We start from the raw sequence: 20,616 nt of genomic DNA on the forward strand, positions 1-20,616 counted from the left end.
TAGAGCCTAGCTCCTATAGCCAGACACCACGTACGGGTGAGCCGAAGTTGTGTCCTAGCTCGTGAGTAAAGGTTATCTCAGAGATGCGCTGCGGTACACGGCCGTTGTGATTCTGGAAGGAGATGGTCCCCGTGTTGAGGCTCATGTGCCCAGAAAAGCGCATTGTCGGACCACTGTGCACGACTGGTTGGAACGGCTCGCAGATGCCTCCTGGGTAACCTGCGTAAGGTATTGGAAGCACATTAGCTTCGTGCGTTCGACGCAAGCTTTGGAAAATGAGACGCCATTGTGTCTTAAACATCAGCGCGTTTTTTAAATTCATCAATGAGGATTGCTGAGTCCTATAAGGCGTGTCCGAACGGAAGGTGCACATAGTGAATGGCAGATCTATAGGCGCTAATACTTGTTTAGGCGGAGATGCTGACAACACAGCATGCACTGTTCTTTAAAAGCTGATTCACTGAGCGGGAAGATACAGCTTGTAATAAACTTTCGAGGTAAGGTTCCCACACTGTCGCTTTGAGGTATCATACACGCAAAAAAGGGGACACTGAAGTTTTCATCGTTTCATCTGAAATACAACGGCAGCCGTGGCCAGCTGCGTTTAGGCATATTGTCACGTGGTGGTGACAAGGCCGATGACACAAATGAAGAGTCTGGGAGTGCACTGAAGGAACTCTTTATTGGGCTGACTTGCGCCCGCAAAAGAACTAAGTGATTCGGCGGCGGCGATAGCAACAATCGTGCTCGGCTGTCGTAGAACAAAAAATGCCCGTATCACGCGTCAGCGCTCGATTTAAAGGCTGCGACGAAAGATTGAGATAAAACTGCAACTAGTGACTAGCATACCCTGGAACATTGTAGAAACATACACGCATGGCTGGAATCTTCGATTTACGCCTTGGCGTATCTTGCGCGACAATGATAAGGCTACGTCTGGCGGCAAAAGAAATGAACAAACAAATAATACATAATCGATTTGTGCGCTGGCATGGCAGTGATAAGGCCGCATGCTGGCGGCTGTAGAAGAAGAAACAAAGTAATGCATGGTTCGCGGAAATATGTTCCCCCTTCTCTTCTGAAAGAAGATAGATGCAATGCGGCTCCACTTGCTTACCTGGCCCATCGGCGATGTATGCGACGCCCAGAAGACCGCCAGGAAAAGCGCGATGCGTCCACAGGTACGAGGCACAGTAACCGCTGTGGTCGGTGCGCGCCAGAGTGCTCAGTAGATGGGTCGCATCTAGGTCTTCGCGGCAGAACGGATTTGAGTGCTGCCGCTGTCCTCTGCATGCCCTGGAGTCGTTGATCTGCGGTGAGTGCAGCGATGGGAAACATGTCGATGTGACACGAACATCCCAATCAGCCGTTTGAGCGGCAACCGATCCTGGCGTACCTTTCGCTTCAGTATGAGGTCTGCTCATTGATACAGTATTTCTGGATTTCGCGATCGTTTTTACATTATCGAATTCCCTCTGGCTGTGCTTGGACTACCTTACAGCACAATATGTACTGCCTGAAATGGTGCAGAAGTTGCAATTCCGCTACATTCAGTGATTTATCTACGAAACTGGTCACCGGACATTGAACTATAACTTCCTACTTGGTCCGAATAAGGAACGTCAAATGATACGCTGCATTTGAGCCTATCGCTTTAGGACATCAGATATTACATAGCATATCACACCAAATTATACCATACCATTAGATACCGTATACCCTAACATAGCATACGTACCAGCCCACACCCCGCACCAACCTTTACCCATGTAATGATTACGGGCCTCTATTTGTTGTAATTGGTGAAGCCTGCAATAGTTACCTGGACTCGCTGCACGGCAAATGAGATTCCGGTGACGCCCAGGAAGTCGGTGGCACCGAACATCTCCGAGGCGGCGGCCACGTGCGACGCCACAAGGGCGGTGATGGTGTCGCGAGCACGGACCTGGTCTCCCTCCAGGTCGTCGAGCACGGCTTTGAACAGCAGGTGGTCCACGGCGATCTGCAGGTTGCACACACGCTTCTGACTCCGTGAAAGGCCCTTGGAAAAAGGAGCTCTCCGCAGAAGTGCCGGGTTGCCGTTCAAAATTCCCCCGCCTGCACTGCCAGTCAGAGGAGTATCGCCAGAATCTGCGTTGACGTGCTGTACTTGTGTCCATAGGGAACGCTTCGATCGATGACGCCTAATTCCCTGCACCCAAAAAACATAAAAAACACGAGGGTATATTAAACAAGGTAAAGAAATGACTATGTAACAGTAGGTAAAAATTGAGGGCCTCTCAAGCCCGTCTGTGCACATTGTGCATTGCTTTGATTTTCTTATGCAGTTTGCACAATTACTCCAGTGTCCCCTATGTGAAGGCAATGTGTTCGTAATTGTGCGGCGTTACAAACCTGCCACACGCAAGCGCTTTCAATGCATTCATCAAATAAACATAACGGTTTTCTTTGGAGGGTTTCTTACTGAGCAGGACTAGCCGTGGGCTTCATGCGCTTAAAAAGTGTTGCTAGAAAAATGCCTCGTTATCGTAAAACTTTTTATTGCATGTGAGCAAAACTCCCTTCTTTGCAAACGCTATTGAGAACGAACTTTCATAGCACTAAAATTAGCACTAAAATTTAGAACAGGCTTTGCCTGATTACACTAGTCGCAGTACGTGTGCTGAGAAGTACTGATTTGGTTCACGATTTAGGTAAGATTAAAGGTGAAGTCCTGGTAGAATGTCAGGTCTTGATCAGTCATTGATCAGTCATGGGCTAAGCTATACCGGCCTTAGTTACTCGAGCGAGGCCATGTGGTTTTGACGTTAGGGAACCGCTTAGCTAATCAGAGCGACGGCACTCGATGTTCGACATTTTTCGATTCTCATCTCACCCTCCCACTTGGAAGGAGCTGCCCAATCTGGCAGATCATTCCAACTCTATCATGCCATCTAGTCTTGTGACGTCACACAACACCCTGACCAATAAGTGAGCGACCTCTCACCTGTCAGATGCATACTAGTGATTTTCTGAGCCTGCGACTTTTAAATGGCGGAAAAGAGGATGCTAGGATGCAGGTTGCCATGCGTGAAAACGGTTACTGACGTCATTCGTATTGATGACGTCACGGTCTTCCCAAGTGACGTCATCAATACGAATGACGTCAGTAACCAATTAAAGCGATGGCATAGACATTTCCGATGCTCGGTTTGGCTAATCCTGAATGTGTGCCTCAGCACAACAAAGGACGCCTGTGGGCTTAAGAGGGAAAGACGACGTCTTGACCTTAATGTTTTGAAGTATATCAATCCCTTCAGAGAGTAAGGTTACCATAGGCACTTTGTTGTCGCTGTTACTGAATTGCGCGCCGGCGTGACAAAAGAATAGAATGGCAATGATGAAATCGACAGGAATCAGAGTAGAGAAAGGATTTCAACAAAGTTGGAGTGGAGCCGTGTATCCACGCTGTACATAACAAAGATTGAAAGTGGGGCCGATTTTTCATGTTTGTGCCAGCAGAATTGTAGCGCATGTGCGCTACAGTTCAAGTCCATGTGCTCCGATACAAATGAGCAGGAGCCTTGCTCACAGCAGCACAACAGCCTAGCAGTATTATCTTCTAAATTTCAGCGTAATGTTTACGTGAGGAAACCTCACCGTTGCTTCTAAAGGGCTACGCGATGCTTATGAGATACTTTCCAAATATTCACTGGAGGATGGGCGTAATAAAACTTACTGCTGTGAAATTTGTCAGCAATTATACAAATAGATACAGCACACATTCTACCTCAAAAATGGATTACCATTTTGTGTAGTGTTAATTATTTTTAATTTATCTTTGCTCTAAAGCACCTATCTCATCACGTAGAAAGTATCTGCCTTTAGCTCTAATATCAAAGAACATATTTGTATAAAATAATGTTCCAAACAAACAAATAAAAATAAATCTTAAACCTACTTAGTGAAGAGTTCTGAAAATTTGTATGATAGGAAAAAAAAAAGCTTGTTACTCAAATATGACTAATATTAAGCGCCCTGAGAAGGAAATATGTTTACTATTGATTATTTTTCTCAGTGCTCTAACATTACCACAAACGAAAGCTTTTTTAGTGATGAAAATACAAACTTACGTAGGGAATTGATTGCACTTCAAGTCATGTGAAAGGGATTGATTGAGATCTGGTAAAAATTTGGTTCGCTTACGCCTTATTATTGTTGAAAAAATTATGCGAAATCATATAAAGAAGGTTTTATGACAAAATGGTAGACAAAGCATTCCAAACTTCACGCCTTTCCGCTCGAGGTGACAGAAAAGAGAAAAAATAAATGTCATAAAAGCGTGGTACACAATCGTAAGGCTAAACAAATTCTCTATTATAAGTTTGCCAAATGTAATAATTGATATTTTCTTTTACAAAACACAGGCTCATGCCATCATAAACCTGCGGCCATGAAGGCGCCATGATGATATTAGTGATGGGGTTCAAGGCCAAGAGCGTTATACTATCGTTGACACAAATATAAGTTTTCAGCACCGTGTTATGACAGACAAGGACAAGGACAAGAGCGGTTTACTATCGTTAACACAAAATTTCAGTTTTCAACACCGTATTATGACAGACAAGGATGTAAACCAAAGGGCAGGTGGTGTTGTAGAAGCTCCTGAAATGACTACAGTTGGGCCGGGAAAATTACTGTCAAGGAAATAACTAGTTGGATGCAAAGCGGTGTGCGAACATGTGCAACTTGTGTGCCTCTTGCTTTTAGGGTATTTGAATTTTGCGAGTACAAGCGCGCTTCCAAATTCTAAGTTTTGTCACTTGTTATGATATCACTTGTAAGGCTCTCATTACTTTCCTTCCCCGTGTTTTACCTCGTGAACAGTATTAGCCACACTCGTCTAAAACGACGACATACTGAGCCTGACTGAGTGACGTCTGCTGCCCATACAAATTTCGCACACAAATTAATCACCAACCTCCACCCATAGGCCATGGACATCGTGAATTCAGCCGAAGAAGCCGGGGCCTCAGCAGTGAGGATGACAGCGGTTAATTATTTGATGGCTGTAGCGCACTTGTGATGGATGCGTATGCTGTCCGCATTCTGTTCTTTTTTTGCGATACCCATGGCTGTCTCTGCGTTGTATGTTTTTATTTATGTGAAAGCAATACTACCACTTACTACTCTAGGTTTCGAGCCTTCAGCGTAGCGCGGCGGTAGCCACGTCTTACCCACGTGACGCTGTGACGTCACACCCTACGTGACACTAGGGTGAGAGCTGGGATACCAACTCAAGCGGTCGGCGTAGCGCGGCGGTAGCCACGTCTTACCCACGTGGCGCTGTGACGTAACACCCCACGTGACACAAAAGCGAGAGATGGGCTCCCAACTCAAGCGGTCGGAGTGGCGCGGTCGGAGCCGTGGCTCAGTTGGCAGGAGCTGCCAATTTGGGTCTCTCGTTTCACATGGGACGGTTATGTCAGAATCAGCCTGCCAGGACCCTGGCATTCACGTTACACCTATAGGCCACTAAGGCACGTTCAGAAGACTTGGTTAAAGCGGGGCTTTATATGTGGGCTGAGGAAGAAGAAAAAGAGAAGAAAAAGAACACTCGGTCACCGGCAGCTAAGGCTTTCGCTCAATATTTGGTTCACCAGCGTTGAACTCTTGTAACCTTTTCAGTCGCGACTACCCCGGAATCTTGAACTTAAGCCATACTAACATAAGTAACTTGGCTATTTTAATAACCCAGCAGATGTCAGGGCGAGGGAATGCAGTCACTGAGAGCATATATATACCGTCGGAGTGTGATTTTAGTGGTGCACTGAGGATATCGACAGGAAACCACGTTTCAATCTCGAAGAGATCGATTTCGCTCTGAACAGAGCTTTTGCCCGTGTAAGAAGCAGAGGAAAACACGAAATCCAGGTGTCGCCACCGCTTTCGATTTAGCGAGTAAAACTTGTGTATCAGCACCGACATTTAGGTGCGTAATCCCGGGGTAACGAGCTCGAATATTTTGAAAGGAATATTTTTGACTGCACTTTTCTTGATGATGAATGCGTCTTTTGCTGTCTGAGAATAATAAAAAATGACCCGATAATCAGTTTTCATTGAGAGCAATAACTGGATGGAGAAAGGCTCAGTGTACGTTCAAGGCACGTTGGAGTACTCGTCACCTATACACTTTGCAGGAGCTACCAAATATAATGCGGATCAGATTTGGTGCAGCTATAGGTGCGCGAAACCCTTAGTTATTGCCGCTGCAGCTCCGAGCATTCGACTTGTGTGCAGACACACAATACGTTCGAATAATGTGTGGCCGGAAACCAAGTGGAGGTTCTAACGGTCTGTACAGTTCCCTCAGTATGTTCAGCTTTCCCGTTTTGAGAAACGGTTGGAAACTTTGAATGCTTCACGGTAATTGTAGCTTTGATCGCGTCCCTCCACTTGTTTTTTTCGACTGTGAGGTATTCAGTTTTAGACGCAAAGCAATGGGGAAGGGTTTTTGGTACCTTCAGACGCGACTTGTGACGCTGGCTTCGGGTGGCATACATGTGGCTCCCGCGCATGCTTTGAACACCGCAGAGCGTGCCGTTAACTGTGACGTCACGGGCCGAGTAAATCACCGTATGGAATGGCCGCGGTGAGGACGTAGAAAAGAAGCGGCTAGCCCGTTCCACGTAGAATTCTACTCCAGGGGAGAAGATGATGCGGCCCGTGAACACGCCGTCCATCACGGCTCCCACCACGCGGCTGCCGGCAGCGCCTGCACGAAAGTAAGGTCGAGATTGTGCCGCACTGTACATATGCAGAGGCCGACGCGTTTGGTACAATGGCTGGAAAGAAGCACAGAAACTATCGGCCAACCAATTGTGCCGCTGAAAATTCAGAACGTTTTCTCTGGTATCTGTTTTACGAACATGGTTTGCTTAACTTCAGAAAACGTACTTTTTAAGTACAGTACCGGCAAGCTAGCATGTCCTGCCACTGTTCAAGCATCTTATAGCAACCGCTTCAAAGTATTCATCGTTTTATAAAACGTGATGCTAGATAGCCTGCTGCTCACGCAGTCTTTTGATCAATAAACTAAGCCTGCTAAGGAAGGACTGCCCAAGAACGGCATGCTAAAGCGGCGCGCGGTGGTTTACGCATAGGGCATTTTGTTTTGAAGAAGACCGTTTGTACTGAAATCATCATCATCATCATCATCATCATCATCATCATCATCATCATCATCATCATCATCATCATCATCATCATCACCACCACCATCATCATCATCATCATCAGCCTGACTATACCCACTGCAGGGCGAAGGCCTCTCCTATATTTCTCCACTTAACCCGGTTTTGTGCTAACTGCATCCACTTGACCCCTGCGAACTTCTTAACCTCATCATTTGTTTGTCGAGCTCGTGTTTTACTTATGTTAAACACGAGCTCGGCAAACAAAATCGCTTTCCTAAAAATTCAGCCAGCCAGCGCAAACTATGAAAGTTCCCTTTTAAAACTAGATATTATCTTACACTATCATGTCTTGGATCACATTTAAGGTGGCTGACTCTTAACTGTTGGCAGCTGCAAACCTATTTGAACCCTTGTCGTTAGGTGGGGCTACGGTTCAGAACTTTTTCGCGCTGTGTCTCTGAGAAGTAAGCTCTTAGACAACAAGCTCTCACATCCACTGGCATCTTTGTCTTCAGCTTCCCTGCCACACTATAGCCACATAGTTGTAATACCGCTTTGAATTCAAAACGGCAGCCTACAACGTTTCATGAATTGCCTTTTCTTCCTTCTCTTTTTTCCTTTCCTGGGAACATGTTATGACAGGTAGGCTTATGAATGCGAGAAAGGCTGCAATGAAAATGGTACTATTCGCGATCTGAAATTTCTTTTTTCTACTTCATTTCCTCCTCCTTTTCTCATTGTTCATAATGACTCGCCAATTGAATAAAGAAAAAAACTATTCATTATAAATGATCATTAATCAACCTGGCAAATCTTAAGTTCATGCAAGCCTGTAATATCAGGTATTCAAGCTATTTCACTTTATAGCAAAATGAGAGGTCATAAAAAAAAATCGTCAGGGTACCGGTATTATGAAAGTAATTGTATCTCAGCCTTTATCACCGCGGCATTAAATATTGCCCCAAGTGAAAAGGGAAACGTAGCAAGTTTACGCACTCACCTATGACGTAGCCGGAGTAGATGTGGTCGAGATTCGTGTTTACTTTGCCGTCGTTAGCTATAAGGACAAAGTCGTCCGAGAAAGAAGACCGGTCATACACGAGCTTCAGTTTAAACTCCCTGAATAGAAAAAAGAAAAGAAATGAGAGGTTGTGTGACTCCGCCGTCGAACGATGTATCGTACGGTAGCGTCCAAATCGCAACTTTCCGTTCACATTTAATAGCATTCCTGCCTAATTTCTGAGAACAGCAACCCAAAATTCTAAGTTGATTTTGAAGATAAGTCATCCAATTTTCGAACTGAGAAAAGCAAATTTCGGGAGTGGGCTGCCCAACTTTTTGATGTGAGCCAGATTGGTTCTAGACGCAGGTCAACTCAATTTCCGAATTGGGAAAAGATAATTAAGAGTGGGCTATTCCTATTTTGGGGCTAGGCCTAGTTCACTTTGAACGTGAATCAACTCATTCCTCAAATTGGGTAAAGTTAATCCTAGGGTTGGACCACCCAAATTTCAGAGATGGGCCAAGATGATGTCGAGCATGCCCTAACCCAATTTTGAACACGGGTCAAGCTATTTGCCACCACTGAACTTGTCAGCGCTCATATTCGGTCTAAGTAATTCCAAAGTCAAATTTTGGGTAGGATATGACATGTCCTAGACATGCTCAGTATAATATGCCAAGCAAAAGTAATTAGTCATTGAATTCGACCCGAGCGTTGTCATATACGGGCACAATGGAAACCTAAACAGCTTTCTTCTCATTTTGCAAATATAGTGTTTAGGGGAATTCCCAGTGGGGGATTCCCCTAAACACTGTACGACTACTTATACTACGCATTACCATTCATAATTTCATATCGTACAGAGCCATTTAAAAATTGTGCGTTGTTTTTAGCGTTATCATGCTTACCCATTCCCCAACTGAGTGCAACAGAAACAATCCTGTTCTTTCCTAACATCCGCGAGATCACGAAGGGGTGCGGGAGGGGGGTGGGGGGGGGGGGGGAGTAGAATTTCTTTAGCACTATAAAAATAGATGGTGCTAAGATAAGGAAACGCAAAATAATTTTACCATAACTTTGGAGGCTATATACAAGCATAAATTTGGAAACTAACAATTTTCTGGAAGCTTGACGTAGCCTCGCCAGAGAAAAAAACGAAACAGGCAAAACTGTCATCCATCCAACTTTTTTTGAGGCAAGATAAGACCAAGCGAAAGTCTTGTACTCAATTTATATCCTGTGATGTGCGGCAAAACGCAGTAACACCGACGCGTTCACTCTGAAACCAGAGGTTTTGCTCTGCAGAGCGCACCGCCATGCTGGTTATCTCCCCCCACTTGCCTCCTTAAGCATCGAAGTGCTTACCCTGTTACGCGATGGGAATGGTGTAACAGACAACGTTCTCAGACTTTCCAAGAACGTTGGTAACAGTCTGGTTTCTTCGCCACTTTTCGCTGTATGTGCACCGCGAGATGAGGGCGAAAATAACTTTCAAAACAAGGCCAACTCGGAATTCGGGCCCTGATGTCGGCAAGAACATAGAAGATTACTGCCTTTTAGAGCGCAGCTCTTGGCGCTCGTTCCGGCATTTCGCGTCGTCGTCGTCGGCGTCGGCCTCGTAACAAGCTTCGTCCCCCTCTCAGCTCCCCAGCCCTCCGTGGCGGCGACCGCGCGTATTCTTGCTGTGCGCGCTCCTGCCACCGCCGTTCGCCCTCTTCCTGCGTTGCGGAGACGGTGTTCTCCGGTTGCCGAAGAGCCGGCTCACTTCCGGTTGCCGAAACGCATAGCCACGTTGACTTGACTCGCTAGCGGCGTCAGCGGCGTCATAAATTGCTGCTATCTCTTCGCCGCGCAACGCTCCTATGTGCCCACTCGCTGCCTCCCGCAACCTCCCGATAGTTTAATTGCTCTCTTCATTTCTCCGACCACAAAGCTTCCTTCATGACAGTAAAGAACTGTTAGTGGAGTGTTTATTGAAGGAATATGTGTGAAAAATTGAAAAAAGTTGTCTGTAATTGTACGTACATGTCTTCCTCGCAATATTTGCCTCAATCTATCAAAAAGGTGAAACAGCTGATGAGCTGCTCTCAAATTTCGCATTAGGAAGTAACGTAATTGTCGGCAATTTTTTTTATGGCGGTGATGGCATTCGGGGAACTAGTTGCATGATCATTTCAGATACAAAATAATTTTGCATGGACATAAGAAAAGAGAACCGCTATAGCGCGCAGGTAGTATACGAATTCTTGACCTCTATAGGTGTCGAGTGCAGTACTCTACCAAAGGAGCCTCCTCATACTCAACTTCCGAGGGGGGTTGCGTCTAACCATGCGTTGAAAGCATTCACCAGTGCTGCTTCCGACCGCAACAAATTTCGTTATACCACAAATAAAACGGAGAACGAGATCGCAGGGGGGCTTTCGTCAAAGTGAGAAAGCCGGGAAATCTTAAGCGCAAGCACGCCGATGTCACCACCAATCGACACACAATTAGATGAAAACTGAGGAATAATTTTGTATGTTGAAAGAAATCTCTTCTCATTACGTGCAAATAAGCACCGCCTAATGACATCAATGCCGTAAATGTTGCTTATTTTAAATCATTTCGTCACGTATACCGTTAGCCAGTTAATACGGGAAACTGTTTGCACAAGAAATAGCAGTGAAGTTGCCTTCGCGCTCTATAAGACGCACTTTCGACTGCAAGAAATAATTAAAAAAAAAGGTGAGCGACTGAGCTCTATCTGTAAGGGTACGTGCGACAGTGCTAATAACTCCCGTCTTCTACTTCTCTTGCGGATTTGCGTTCGAGTAAATTAACCTTGCTACCTACTTAACCACTCATCCCTTAAGTTATTCCGCCGTTATCTCATACACTTATCAGAAAATGGCCGTAAGCTACCATATTACGTGGTAGACCACCCGTCATGAATATAATGTCTCCCTTTAAACATATTGCCTGCATGGCCTATAAGGCGCAGGTGCCCGCACCGCTGAGTGATATATACGCTAGAGAAAACTGTTGCCTTTCGACTGGTGACAAGAGCTCAACTTAACTTCAGCATCGACCTCCTGATGTTTGGTAAAGAGCCTCTGACAACGACGACATGCGAGCCGCAACTATAATGCCGAGAAGAAACGTGCCTCTTCAGTATTTTCTAATTTTGGTTGCGGAATTGCATCTGCGAAAGGGGAAGCAAAAGGTAGCTTACCTGTTGTAGGCCCTGAAGCTGACCTTCACGCTGGGCAAGTGGCTGTGACCGCGTACGCCGGAGCGTTTCCAGCGAGCCCTGCTGGTGACGTTGACTGGATGGTACGAAAGTGGCTCGTAGTGACGCACGAAGTGATTGAGCGGGCGTGCTGCGAGTTAGAGCACGCATTCGCTAGCTTATCATTGAGTCTTAAACGTGTGTTGAGGCTCACCACGAGAGGGAAAATTCCGTGAGCACTGAGGAATCTACACTGCAGAAATGCGAAATCATTAGCAGTGTTGGTGCACACGGTGCATCACGTTTGCTCTCATTAAAATCATCAACTAAACGTAACGTCATTCATCATCATCAGCAGCAGCCTGACTATACCCATTGCAGGGCGAAACCTCTCCCATATTCCCTCAATTAACCCGGTTCTGTGCTAGCTGCATCCACTTGACCCCTGCGAACTTCTTAATCTCATCCGCCCACCTAACTTTCTGCCGCCCCCTGCTACGCTTTCCTTCCCTTGGAATCCAGTTTGTTACCCTAAGCGACCATCGTCATTATCAAGGCCATTATCATTGCTAATGCCATCATTGAGATTATCTCTAACTGCAGCGTCATTGTCATCGCTACTATCATACTCGCGGTAGACAAGGAGAATTATGATGTGCGTTTCAGGATCCCGGGCGTGGCGCTGTTTCTTCAAACGCTCGGCGGCTGGTACAAGGGCTGGAGGTTCGATTTTTCCTGGAGACAAGGTTTATTTGTTTTTTTTTTCTATCTTCCTCACGACACCAGGGATTGTGTGATGACGTCGAAATCTTGCGGTATCCCGCGGAATCTCGCGAAAAAGTGTAATACTTTTGGTGGCTGGACGGACAGGGTCATGGCCGCGAGTATGAGTCATTAAAGGCTTTCGCCTTAAACGTGGCACGTGGCTGAACTAACAGTTATGCGGGGCTGCGCTCTTCTTGTCTTTCTTGTGCCCTACATATGCTAGGCGATAGGTTCTCTTTTCAATCAGGGGAAGGTTACAGGTGCGGTGCGTCTGTAACTGTGTCACTCCGCCAAGAACTTCAGCCACACGACGGAGCTTGACTGGGCTCTTGCGTACGACCGCCTGCCGCCTTGCGTTGCTGTTCGCGCCGTTGCTTCACTTCATCACTGCGGTGTAGCTGACGCCATGTATAGAGCTTACAAGTTGCTTGTAATCAATGAACCAAATTTCACCCTGACTGCTTAATCTAAGGCTGCAAGTTGGCGTCTACATGTTAGTATCAAATGCTGTGTTTTAAGATAAAGATACTAAATGAAACATGAGTCCACATTCCACTGTATAGGAAGAGACTTGCTACGGCTCTGCAGTTCGGTACAAAGCCAGGAAACGCGTTCGCAGACTAAACTGCTCTGTCGACATATAAAAGAAGTAATTAAACGTCTTACATGAGCGCCCAAAGTGCCATAATGGCAAGACCGTTTTGTTGAAGTGCACATGGTAGTTTTGGTTACATTTAAAGCTACAAGGCGGTCTGGTTAAGCTTTACATGAAACACAAAAGGGAAATCAAAGTGGTTGCTCAACATCTTTTTAATGTTTACTTGCGATCAGTGAATAAAAACATCCTGATTGCACTGCAAATATTTGCAGTATAGAAGAAAGTGTTGACGTATTTTCAATGAATTCATGTCATGAATGAATAAAGAATTCAGTCCACAAGAAGACCGCAGCGCGACAAGACTATACAGCACCAGATAGTGTAAATGAATAAAAGCGAACGAAATAAACTTCATAGATTGAGTATAGAGAAAATCTCACAATCTAAAGAAGTCGGTCAAGGGGAAGGCTTGCTTCAAGGCATAAGGAATGAGATTTCAGAAAACGGCTGTGTGTGACCCAATTTTTGTCTGACGAGAAAAAAAGTAACAGCTTCAAGAATAACAAGCAAGTGTTGCAGGTACGACTGCTGCACTGAAGGAACTGAAGGAACAGGCAAAGCAAACAAGGTCGCATTTCAATTTTGACGTTTTTCATTGACTCACTATATTTAAGGGGTGGCAGAAAGTTAGGCGGGTGGATGAGGGTAGTAAGTACGCAGGGATAAAATGGATGCCGCTAGCACAGGACGGGTTAATTGAAGTAGTATAGGAGATGCCTTCTCCCTGTATAGCCCGGCTGACGATGATTATTATTATTTGACTGATAGCATTTCGGCAATAGCGGATGTATGGTTTTCAGAGTTATCATGAAAACGTCGCTTTGAATAACCACGCTTTTTACGCGACTTTAATATCACGCTCTCTTTGGCAAAATAGATGGGATAGAAAATATTCCTAAGCCGATACGGCCTTTACTAATGTATTCCTTACATTTATACACACAATATATAGGAAAGAATTTCTCTACTTGCAGCTTTCCATGGCCCAAGCGCTCTACTTACAAGCACCAGCAAAAAAACGTGGCAGTTAACAGGGTCGATCAGCTTACCGTGGCAGTTTTGAAAAGGCACTATGACCAATGCAGCGAGTAAAACGTAGGCGACGCACAGCTTGTTCATAAATTTCAGTCTCGGCCTTCTGATGACGCACACAAAGCGCTGTTTGTTCTTCTTCTTCTCCGCTTGTTCGTTACGTGACGCATGCTGAAGGAAATTTGTCAGGCCCTCTCGCGGTATGCATAAAAAAAAATCTGCTGAAGGTTACCGCGCTTTCGCAATTAGCAAGGCCAATCCCGAGATTTCTATGTGTGCGCCATTTTTATTAAGCCAACAACAACAACAGCATTCGAGTTGGAGAAAAAAATCTCGAAGCGGTTCCTGAAACCGCAATCTATTTGATGCAGTTGCGAACGTGTTCCTGATGATTCCTGCGCATTAACGATTAGCCAGTGGCGTCCTCCGCGCTAGTGTCTTTCGTGTCTTGCAGTCATGAAAACAAAATAATGATGACATTGCAAACAACCACGATGACAAGGAAGAGGTCATTTTTGCAAAGTGCAGGCGTGCTGATGCCGTACAGCCCTTATATCAACTATTCCTCGGCGAGGAATTTAGTTTATCGTAACGCGAGTATCGCGCAAAAACAACAACAATAACAAAGAAAAAAAAAACGATTAAAACAAGTAGAACAAGTAGAACGCAGTAACAAGCAAGTAAGTAACACAAGGAAAAGAACGGAGACGTCAGAGCCTTCTCTTTAGCTAAATGACCAATGGACGCTGAGGAAAAGCGTCATTAGAGCTATCTCAAGACACTCTGATTTCCAGCAGAATGCTGCACCAGTCGTACGGCTCTTTACACATCGTATTGTTTTGTACATCCTCGGTTGTGTCATTAACTTCATTAAACGATGGCAAAAACAATTTTATACAACAATATGAGCCTCGCACACACGTTGCGCAATCTGTAATATGGGTCCCGACGGGTTCGCCGTGAAGAAGAATGTGGGAAATCCCCGTGGTATTAAACTTCCAACTCACTGATGTTTTGTTTAGTAAATTCTCGAAATCACACTGGGAATTAAATCTACGCAATAATAGACACACATCTGGGTGATGCACGGAATCTGCGTCCACCGGGCCCATGCGCCAGAATATTGACGCTGCTTCCATGATACCTTCTCGGCCGTCTAGTACGGACCGAGGCGCGAAGGTCAGGACGCAACCAGCGTGTTTGTTGTCTTAGCTCCCCCTGACGTTACTCTCCTGGAAAGAAGCTTGACCGCCTCTAATTTCAGCGACCTCGCGCATTCCTTCAATGTATGCCGCAGTCAGGGACAACCATAGAATCTCGAGAAATGATTCCTTCTTCATGATCTGTGGTAAAGAAAAAAAGAACAAAAACGAAAGAGGCATTACTGCTGCACGCGCGGATGTCGTTTTCATGGGAAATGTTGTAAACGTGCGCATTGTAACCTGAACAGAGCTAATAGCTTTTGATTTCTTAACATGTGCACAGAACTGAATGTGTGCAAGACAAGTTGACAGCACATTCTTATAAAAAAACAATAGTAACCTCGTTCTTTCTCCGAGGGAAAATAAAAACAGCCAGAACTGTAGGCCGTAGCTCACCGTTCCTCGGCTCCCTGGTGGATCGAACTCTCAGTGCCACCTAGATAACATGACCATAAGTGGCCTACCCCGCTATTCCGCCCACATGTACAGATTGGCATATATAAAATTGGGCAACATTTTCCTTTGGCAGCAAGGCAGCTCGGAAGCCTTCGGTGATGACGTACTGCGCCGTTTCCCCGACTAAAGCTCCTGACGCTGTTATCGGTGTAAATAACGTACACATACTGGGCAAACGCTCTTTAGTGCCTTGAGCAGCACTTTACGAGGCAAGGAGTGGTCATATGCTGAAAAAAACTTTCGCTCGCATTAATGGAGCTGATAAGCCCTTCAGCTGTGCTTTCCAAGCCGTGTCCATATAGTATGCCCATGTACGCCTCGCGGGATTCTCGACAGGCTAGCATAGTCAATGAACGCGCACAGCATATAGTATTAACGTGATAAATGCTCTATGATAACTCTGTATTGGTTAGTATTGTAGTATTATCTTCATGTGTTAATAATGCGAATAATTTCTTAATGATATATTAGTTCACAGCGCGAGGAGTGAAATTTTTGGAAGGAGTATTTTCTACTGCGCACTGAGCTGGTGCGTGGATTGGCTCTGCGGCTTTGGCTGCAAAGCCGCGGAAGGTTATCATCGAGAATAGTGCTTTCTCACGTTATACTAGGTTTTAACCAAGTTAAACCTCAGCAAACATAGACACTAGTAGGCGCGTTTCCTTCGTAGAAGAGAGCGACAAATGACCATGGATGCGAAAAAGCAGCCCGCGTGATCATATCTGGGCCACGACAGGGTCACTGTTTTCTCTTACGGGGGCTCCAGTGTTGAGAAATATCACTCGTCCGTTCTGCAGCCTCCCAGCTCTCCTTGTCTTGTCAGGGGACGGAACAATTACCTCCTAGTGCGCTTAACTCAAGACTGCTCAACCCTGCTTGTACCTGCTTTCGATTATGAGAGAGGCAGTAATTTTATTTCGCATGCGAAAGCAAATAGAATAAAGTTCGTCACTTAATGTATCTATGCTTCTATTGTAGAAGCACTTAACAACGCAACAAAACAAAGTCAGAACCACGTAAATGACCATCATTCAAACAAACATGTCTGTAAGCAGAATAAACCTCATGCGACATAGTTGAACGACATAAAAATTTCAATTCTGCTTTCGCGATGCAACTCCTTTTCTTACATACTGATAAATGTGCTGAATTTTAATGACTAAATTCGAGAAAAACGTGTTTAAAACACGCTGGAGGGAACCTTGCGCCCACTATAGTTATTCGCGGTAGAACCCATCACCTCTAGAATACGAGGTACATTCCCTGCTCACTAGGCCTCTGCACAGGTCCTCCAGCGACCCACGTACCAAACTTTCTTTTTCTTTTCTTTTTTCATGACTGCAAGCCATGAAAGCTAGGGAGGCAGCCTGCACTTTACAATCATGTAGCTGTGAGTAAATCTTGTGAGGCCCTAATTGGTGCCTCCTCGCTGCTTCTGCTATTGGCTCTCTCTCTGCTGCTCAATGTATACCCATTTAGGTCGCCAGTCCAGCTCGACAATCAGAAGAAACTTATTAAAAATCAAACATTGTTCATTTTAACCACCATGGTTCTAATTATCAGTCGGCTTGCACATGGGAAACAAGCAGCGAAAAATTGAGTTCCCGCTTCTATCTTAATATAAATGTACGCTACTTCAGGAGTTCAGAGCACGTTAACTGCTCGTAGCCGAAGGTTAGCGTTAACGGCTCCCGTCTTTGACTTCCTCTATATCCGCCCTCGTTAGCGTACTTGCACTTTGCCACCTGCTTGATCATTAATAAATTAATCAGTGCCTGTGTTATATCACACATACAGCGTATACATTCGTATGCTACCCACATTGTTTGGAACGGTTCCCGACATATGTACCAAGCTCCGCTTCAACCAAGCCGTACAAACGCGCCTGTGGAGCGTGCTGATAGTGTGTACGACTCGTGTTCCTAAGGCCCGAAGGATTCAGTTCTCATCTGTTCCTTCAATTACCAAGGAAGTACACGAGTTGACAGCTCTTGCCAACTCGACCATGTTGTGTTGTCTCGCATGCAGCGTCACACAATCCGCACATCAGTTAATGCCAGGCCGTGTCCCCTATCAACCACCATGCACTTGCCAGACGCAGGCTGGCGAGTTTTCGCTCACAACGCCATGTTTTTAACGCGATAATGTTAAAAGTGCTCGTTCTGGACGGAAAATGACGGGAATGACTTTAGTAAATGGTAGTAAGGATAGTGTTTACGCTGGACAGTGATTGTTTGGTTAGTTGTGCGATGTCGCAAGAGTACATAACACTGCAGCCGAGATGGCAGCAGTTACCAACTCTAGCATCTCCTCTCAAATGTGTCAGTTAGATGTGATTAAAACCTTACGGGACTCTTGGGTCCTGTTCGTAGGGTTGGTTAAGGCGGGACTCCGTATGCTACGTCGGGTGACCTTTCACATATCGTGGTAACTTAATGGTTCGCTAGTAGTATGTGTGAGATAATACTGGCACAAATTAAGAGATAATTGATTAAATGAGATAATGTACATGGACGATGATCCGGAGGCAGCTCCGGCAGGCGAGAGCCACTAACGTTGTCGCGTGATACATGGTGCACCGCGTCATATAATTGTTCATCAGTTGATTTGTGTTGTTGTAAGAGAATTGTTACTCATTATAACTTTGCCATTATTAGCTTGTATTCGTGTATAAGCTATTTCTTGTGTTCCTTTTATGGTTGTGAAGTTTCCCTCCCTTCTGTAATGTACTTTGTACTCTGAGTGTAAATAAATAAAAGGCGCAGCTAGTGTCTCCCAGTTTCCTAATGAGCAGGACATTTAACAATGTTGAGTTATACACGGGAAGGAGTAGTATCAAAGCGTTGCGCAACTAGTAGTGCGCGGTATCCATGCTTAATTATGATGCTCTTCTATACTACACATATTTCGGGGGAGCGTTCCACGTAGCTGCTGATATCTTCACAAAGACACGTAGAAAAAGACTGAGTTGACAACTTTGAAATACAACTCCTTTTGAAAATTAACAACGTGTGACAAGATATCAACCCAGCGGCAGTCTAGATTCTGGTAGTACGAGTAAATGCTTGCTGCAACAATGAATGTTTGAAAGAAACTAGAAACTAACACACCCGTAATCGTTATTTTTCTGTAATTTTTCAACATCTTTTCAGGGGCTGTGACTGGCCACCGTATAGCCAGCTACATTTTGGATTGAGTACGTAGATGAGAACAGGCACGCCAGTTCGACTCTCTCATATTGCATATACTATCTTACTGAGTGCCCCAAACTGCGAGTAATCTAGAACTTCTAGCGGTTGTATTAACGGGATTCCAAAGGATGATTTCTGTCTCAGCCCTCTTTAGTTTCGATAAAGTGCTGGCTTTATATTTTTGGCTACATATATCAACATGAAACATTTCTTCGTTTCAAGTCGCACAATAAAAAAAAAAAAACACTAGGCAAGCATGAAAACTTTAAATATATGATGGTCGTTGCAATGTATAGTCATCTGTATGCAGTGAAAAAAAAAAAAAAAGATATCCTTGCCCAGTTACTCGCATAAGTAGGCTTGGAGCGCAGCTCTAAAAATACGCCGACAAACTTCTTTAAACGCTCAAGATAACGCACTCAAACGACCGAATGGCATGATATTCAACGCGCCTGTGCAGTAGCAGCTGCAGTAATCGTGATAATGCTGCCAGCATGAACGGTCACATAAGTAACGTGGCTGGAGGGTCATATGTGTACCCTAGTCGAAAAGTCGTGTTCTAAATTCTGCACATATACGTAAGGCAGATAGAGCTTTCGGGACGATGACCGCATACCCGCTGCTAAACAAGGCGCCCATGTTTTTTTTTACCACACCGCAGAGTATCGCTGCCACTCAACTAACTACGAAACCACTTATGCATTGCAGAAGCATTCAAGAAGTGCAGAAGCATAATAGGCACTAACTACTACCTTATCATGCGCGTCAAAAGGGGTGTAATCACCATTACTTTTTATTTTATGAGACAAGAGCATGGGTGGCTCATGAGCCTGAACTATAGTGGAGCGGACAATGGGGACAACCTTCAGCAGTAGAGCAAGTACATAAAAATAACAGAAAAAAAAGTTGCCAAATGGAACTTAGTGGGAATCATGACATACTGCTGCATATGTATTAGTATCTTACAGACACTCAGGTACACCAGACCATGAGAAATCTCCGCAAGGTAGTCCCTGAATAGTCGAGAATTTCTGGTCCAAAAAAAAGTCATCAAGACAATTATGTATTCTCTTGCGCGCAAGATATTTGTGGGAATAATGGTGCCTTAAACGGCATGTGAATTTGCACTGCAAGTAATCACAATCAAATATAACGACCTGTGTTAACGACTTGTCCAGTGTTTGTCGCCGGGTGGAGAGATTATGCTTTTTATTTTCAAATACTATCGGAAATGAGGCTGTTGCAGTAGTGAACCCCAACAAAAACACATGCATACGTTTGATGACAAATACAATCATGGAAACATTCTCGCATAATAACATCGATGCCACGAAGTTAGCTATGAGAACATTGCGAACTTTGCACATTTTGCATTTTGCCACAGCCGCTATATGTAACTGCTGATCCACTATGAAGTTTACGGTGTAGATCTTTAGAGGTACCTTAAAGACACGACGCTTCCTTGGACACATTTGCTTTAAAGGCACTACCATTGTTTTTCTTTTTTGCTGTAGAGGCAGCACTATTATCTGCACTTACGTAGGGGGAGATAGCATAACACGCCTGCAAGGAAAATACATGCTCTAGTTTTACAGCCATGACCCAACACAACTGGCTATCCCGCACTCGCATCACTCACCATTTTTCGTAGTACAGTCTTAAGCGACAGTATTCCATTAACTGTCTGTAGTATTGCGTACCGTGGCTTGTTGTTTCACATAAATTTCATATCAAACCTAGAGCCAGCCGTGCACACCCCAGATATGCCCCGTCGTCAAAATTACTTTGCAAAAAAAGGCAGTTATACAGTACTGTTCACAGAAAAAAGCAACGTCTTTTAGATCACCACGAGAAAAACGTCATCGGAAGACGTTGCACAGTCCACATATAGTACACTCTATCGTTAAAGGCGCCAGCATTTTGAGA

The 20,616-nt window shown here is 44.8% G+C and overlaps 1 protein-coding gene across 1 annotated transcript in view; it reads right to left on the minus strand.

Moving 5' to 3' along the window:
* LOC146185792 (disintegrin and metalloproteinase domain-containing protein 10-like) overlaps window positions 1-19,741 on the minus strand; it is a 39,674-nt gene extending 19,933 nt beyond the window's left edge. The window contains exons 1-7 of the mRNA XM_084607915.1: window positions 19,657-19,741; window positions 11,390-11,537; window positions 8,176-8,294; window positions 6,501-6,754; window positions 1,823-2,191; window positions 1,118-1,310; window positions 35-219 (exon numbers count right to left, since the gene is read on the minus strand). Of these exons, the coding sequence (XP_084464041.1) occupies window positions 35-219; window positions 1,118-1,310; window positions 1,823-2,191; window positions 6,501-6,754; window positions 8,176-8,294; window positions 11,390-11,537; window positions 19,657-19,741 (1,353 nt within the window). The remainder of the gene's footprint in view (window positions 1-34; window positions 220-1,117; window positions 1,311-1,822; window positions 2,192-6,500; window positions 6,755-8,175; window positions 8,295-11,389; window positions 11,538-19,656) is intronic.
* Window positions 19,742-20,616: the final 875 nt, after the last annotated feature.

Source organism: Amblyomma maculatum, chromosome 6 (genome assembly GCF_055883805.1).
Source record: "Amblyomma maculatum isolate TAMU_Amacu chromosome 6, ASM5588380v1, whole genome shotgun sequence".
Classification (NCBI taxonomy): Eukaryota; Metazoa; Arthropoda; class Arachnida; order Ixodida; family Ixodidae; genus Amblyomma; species Amblyomma maculatum.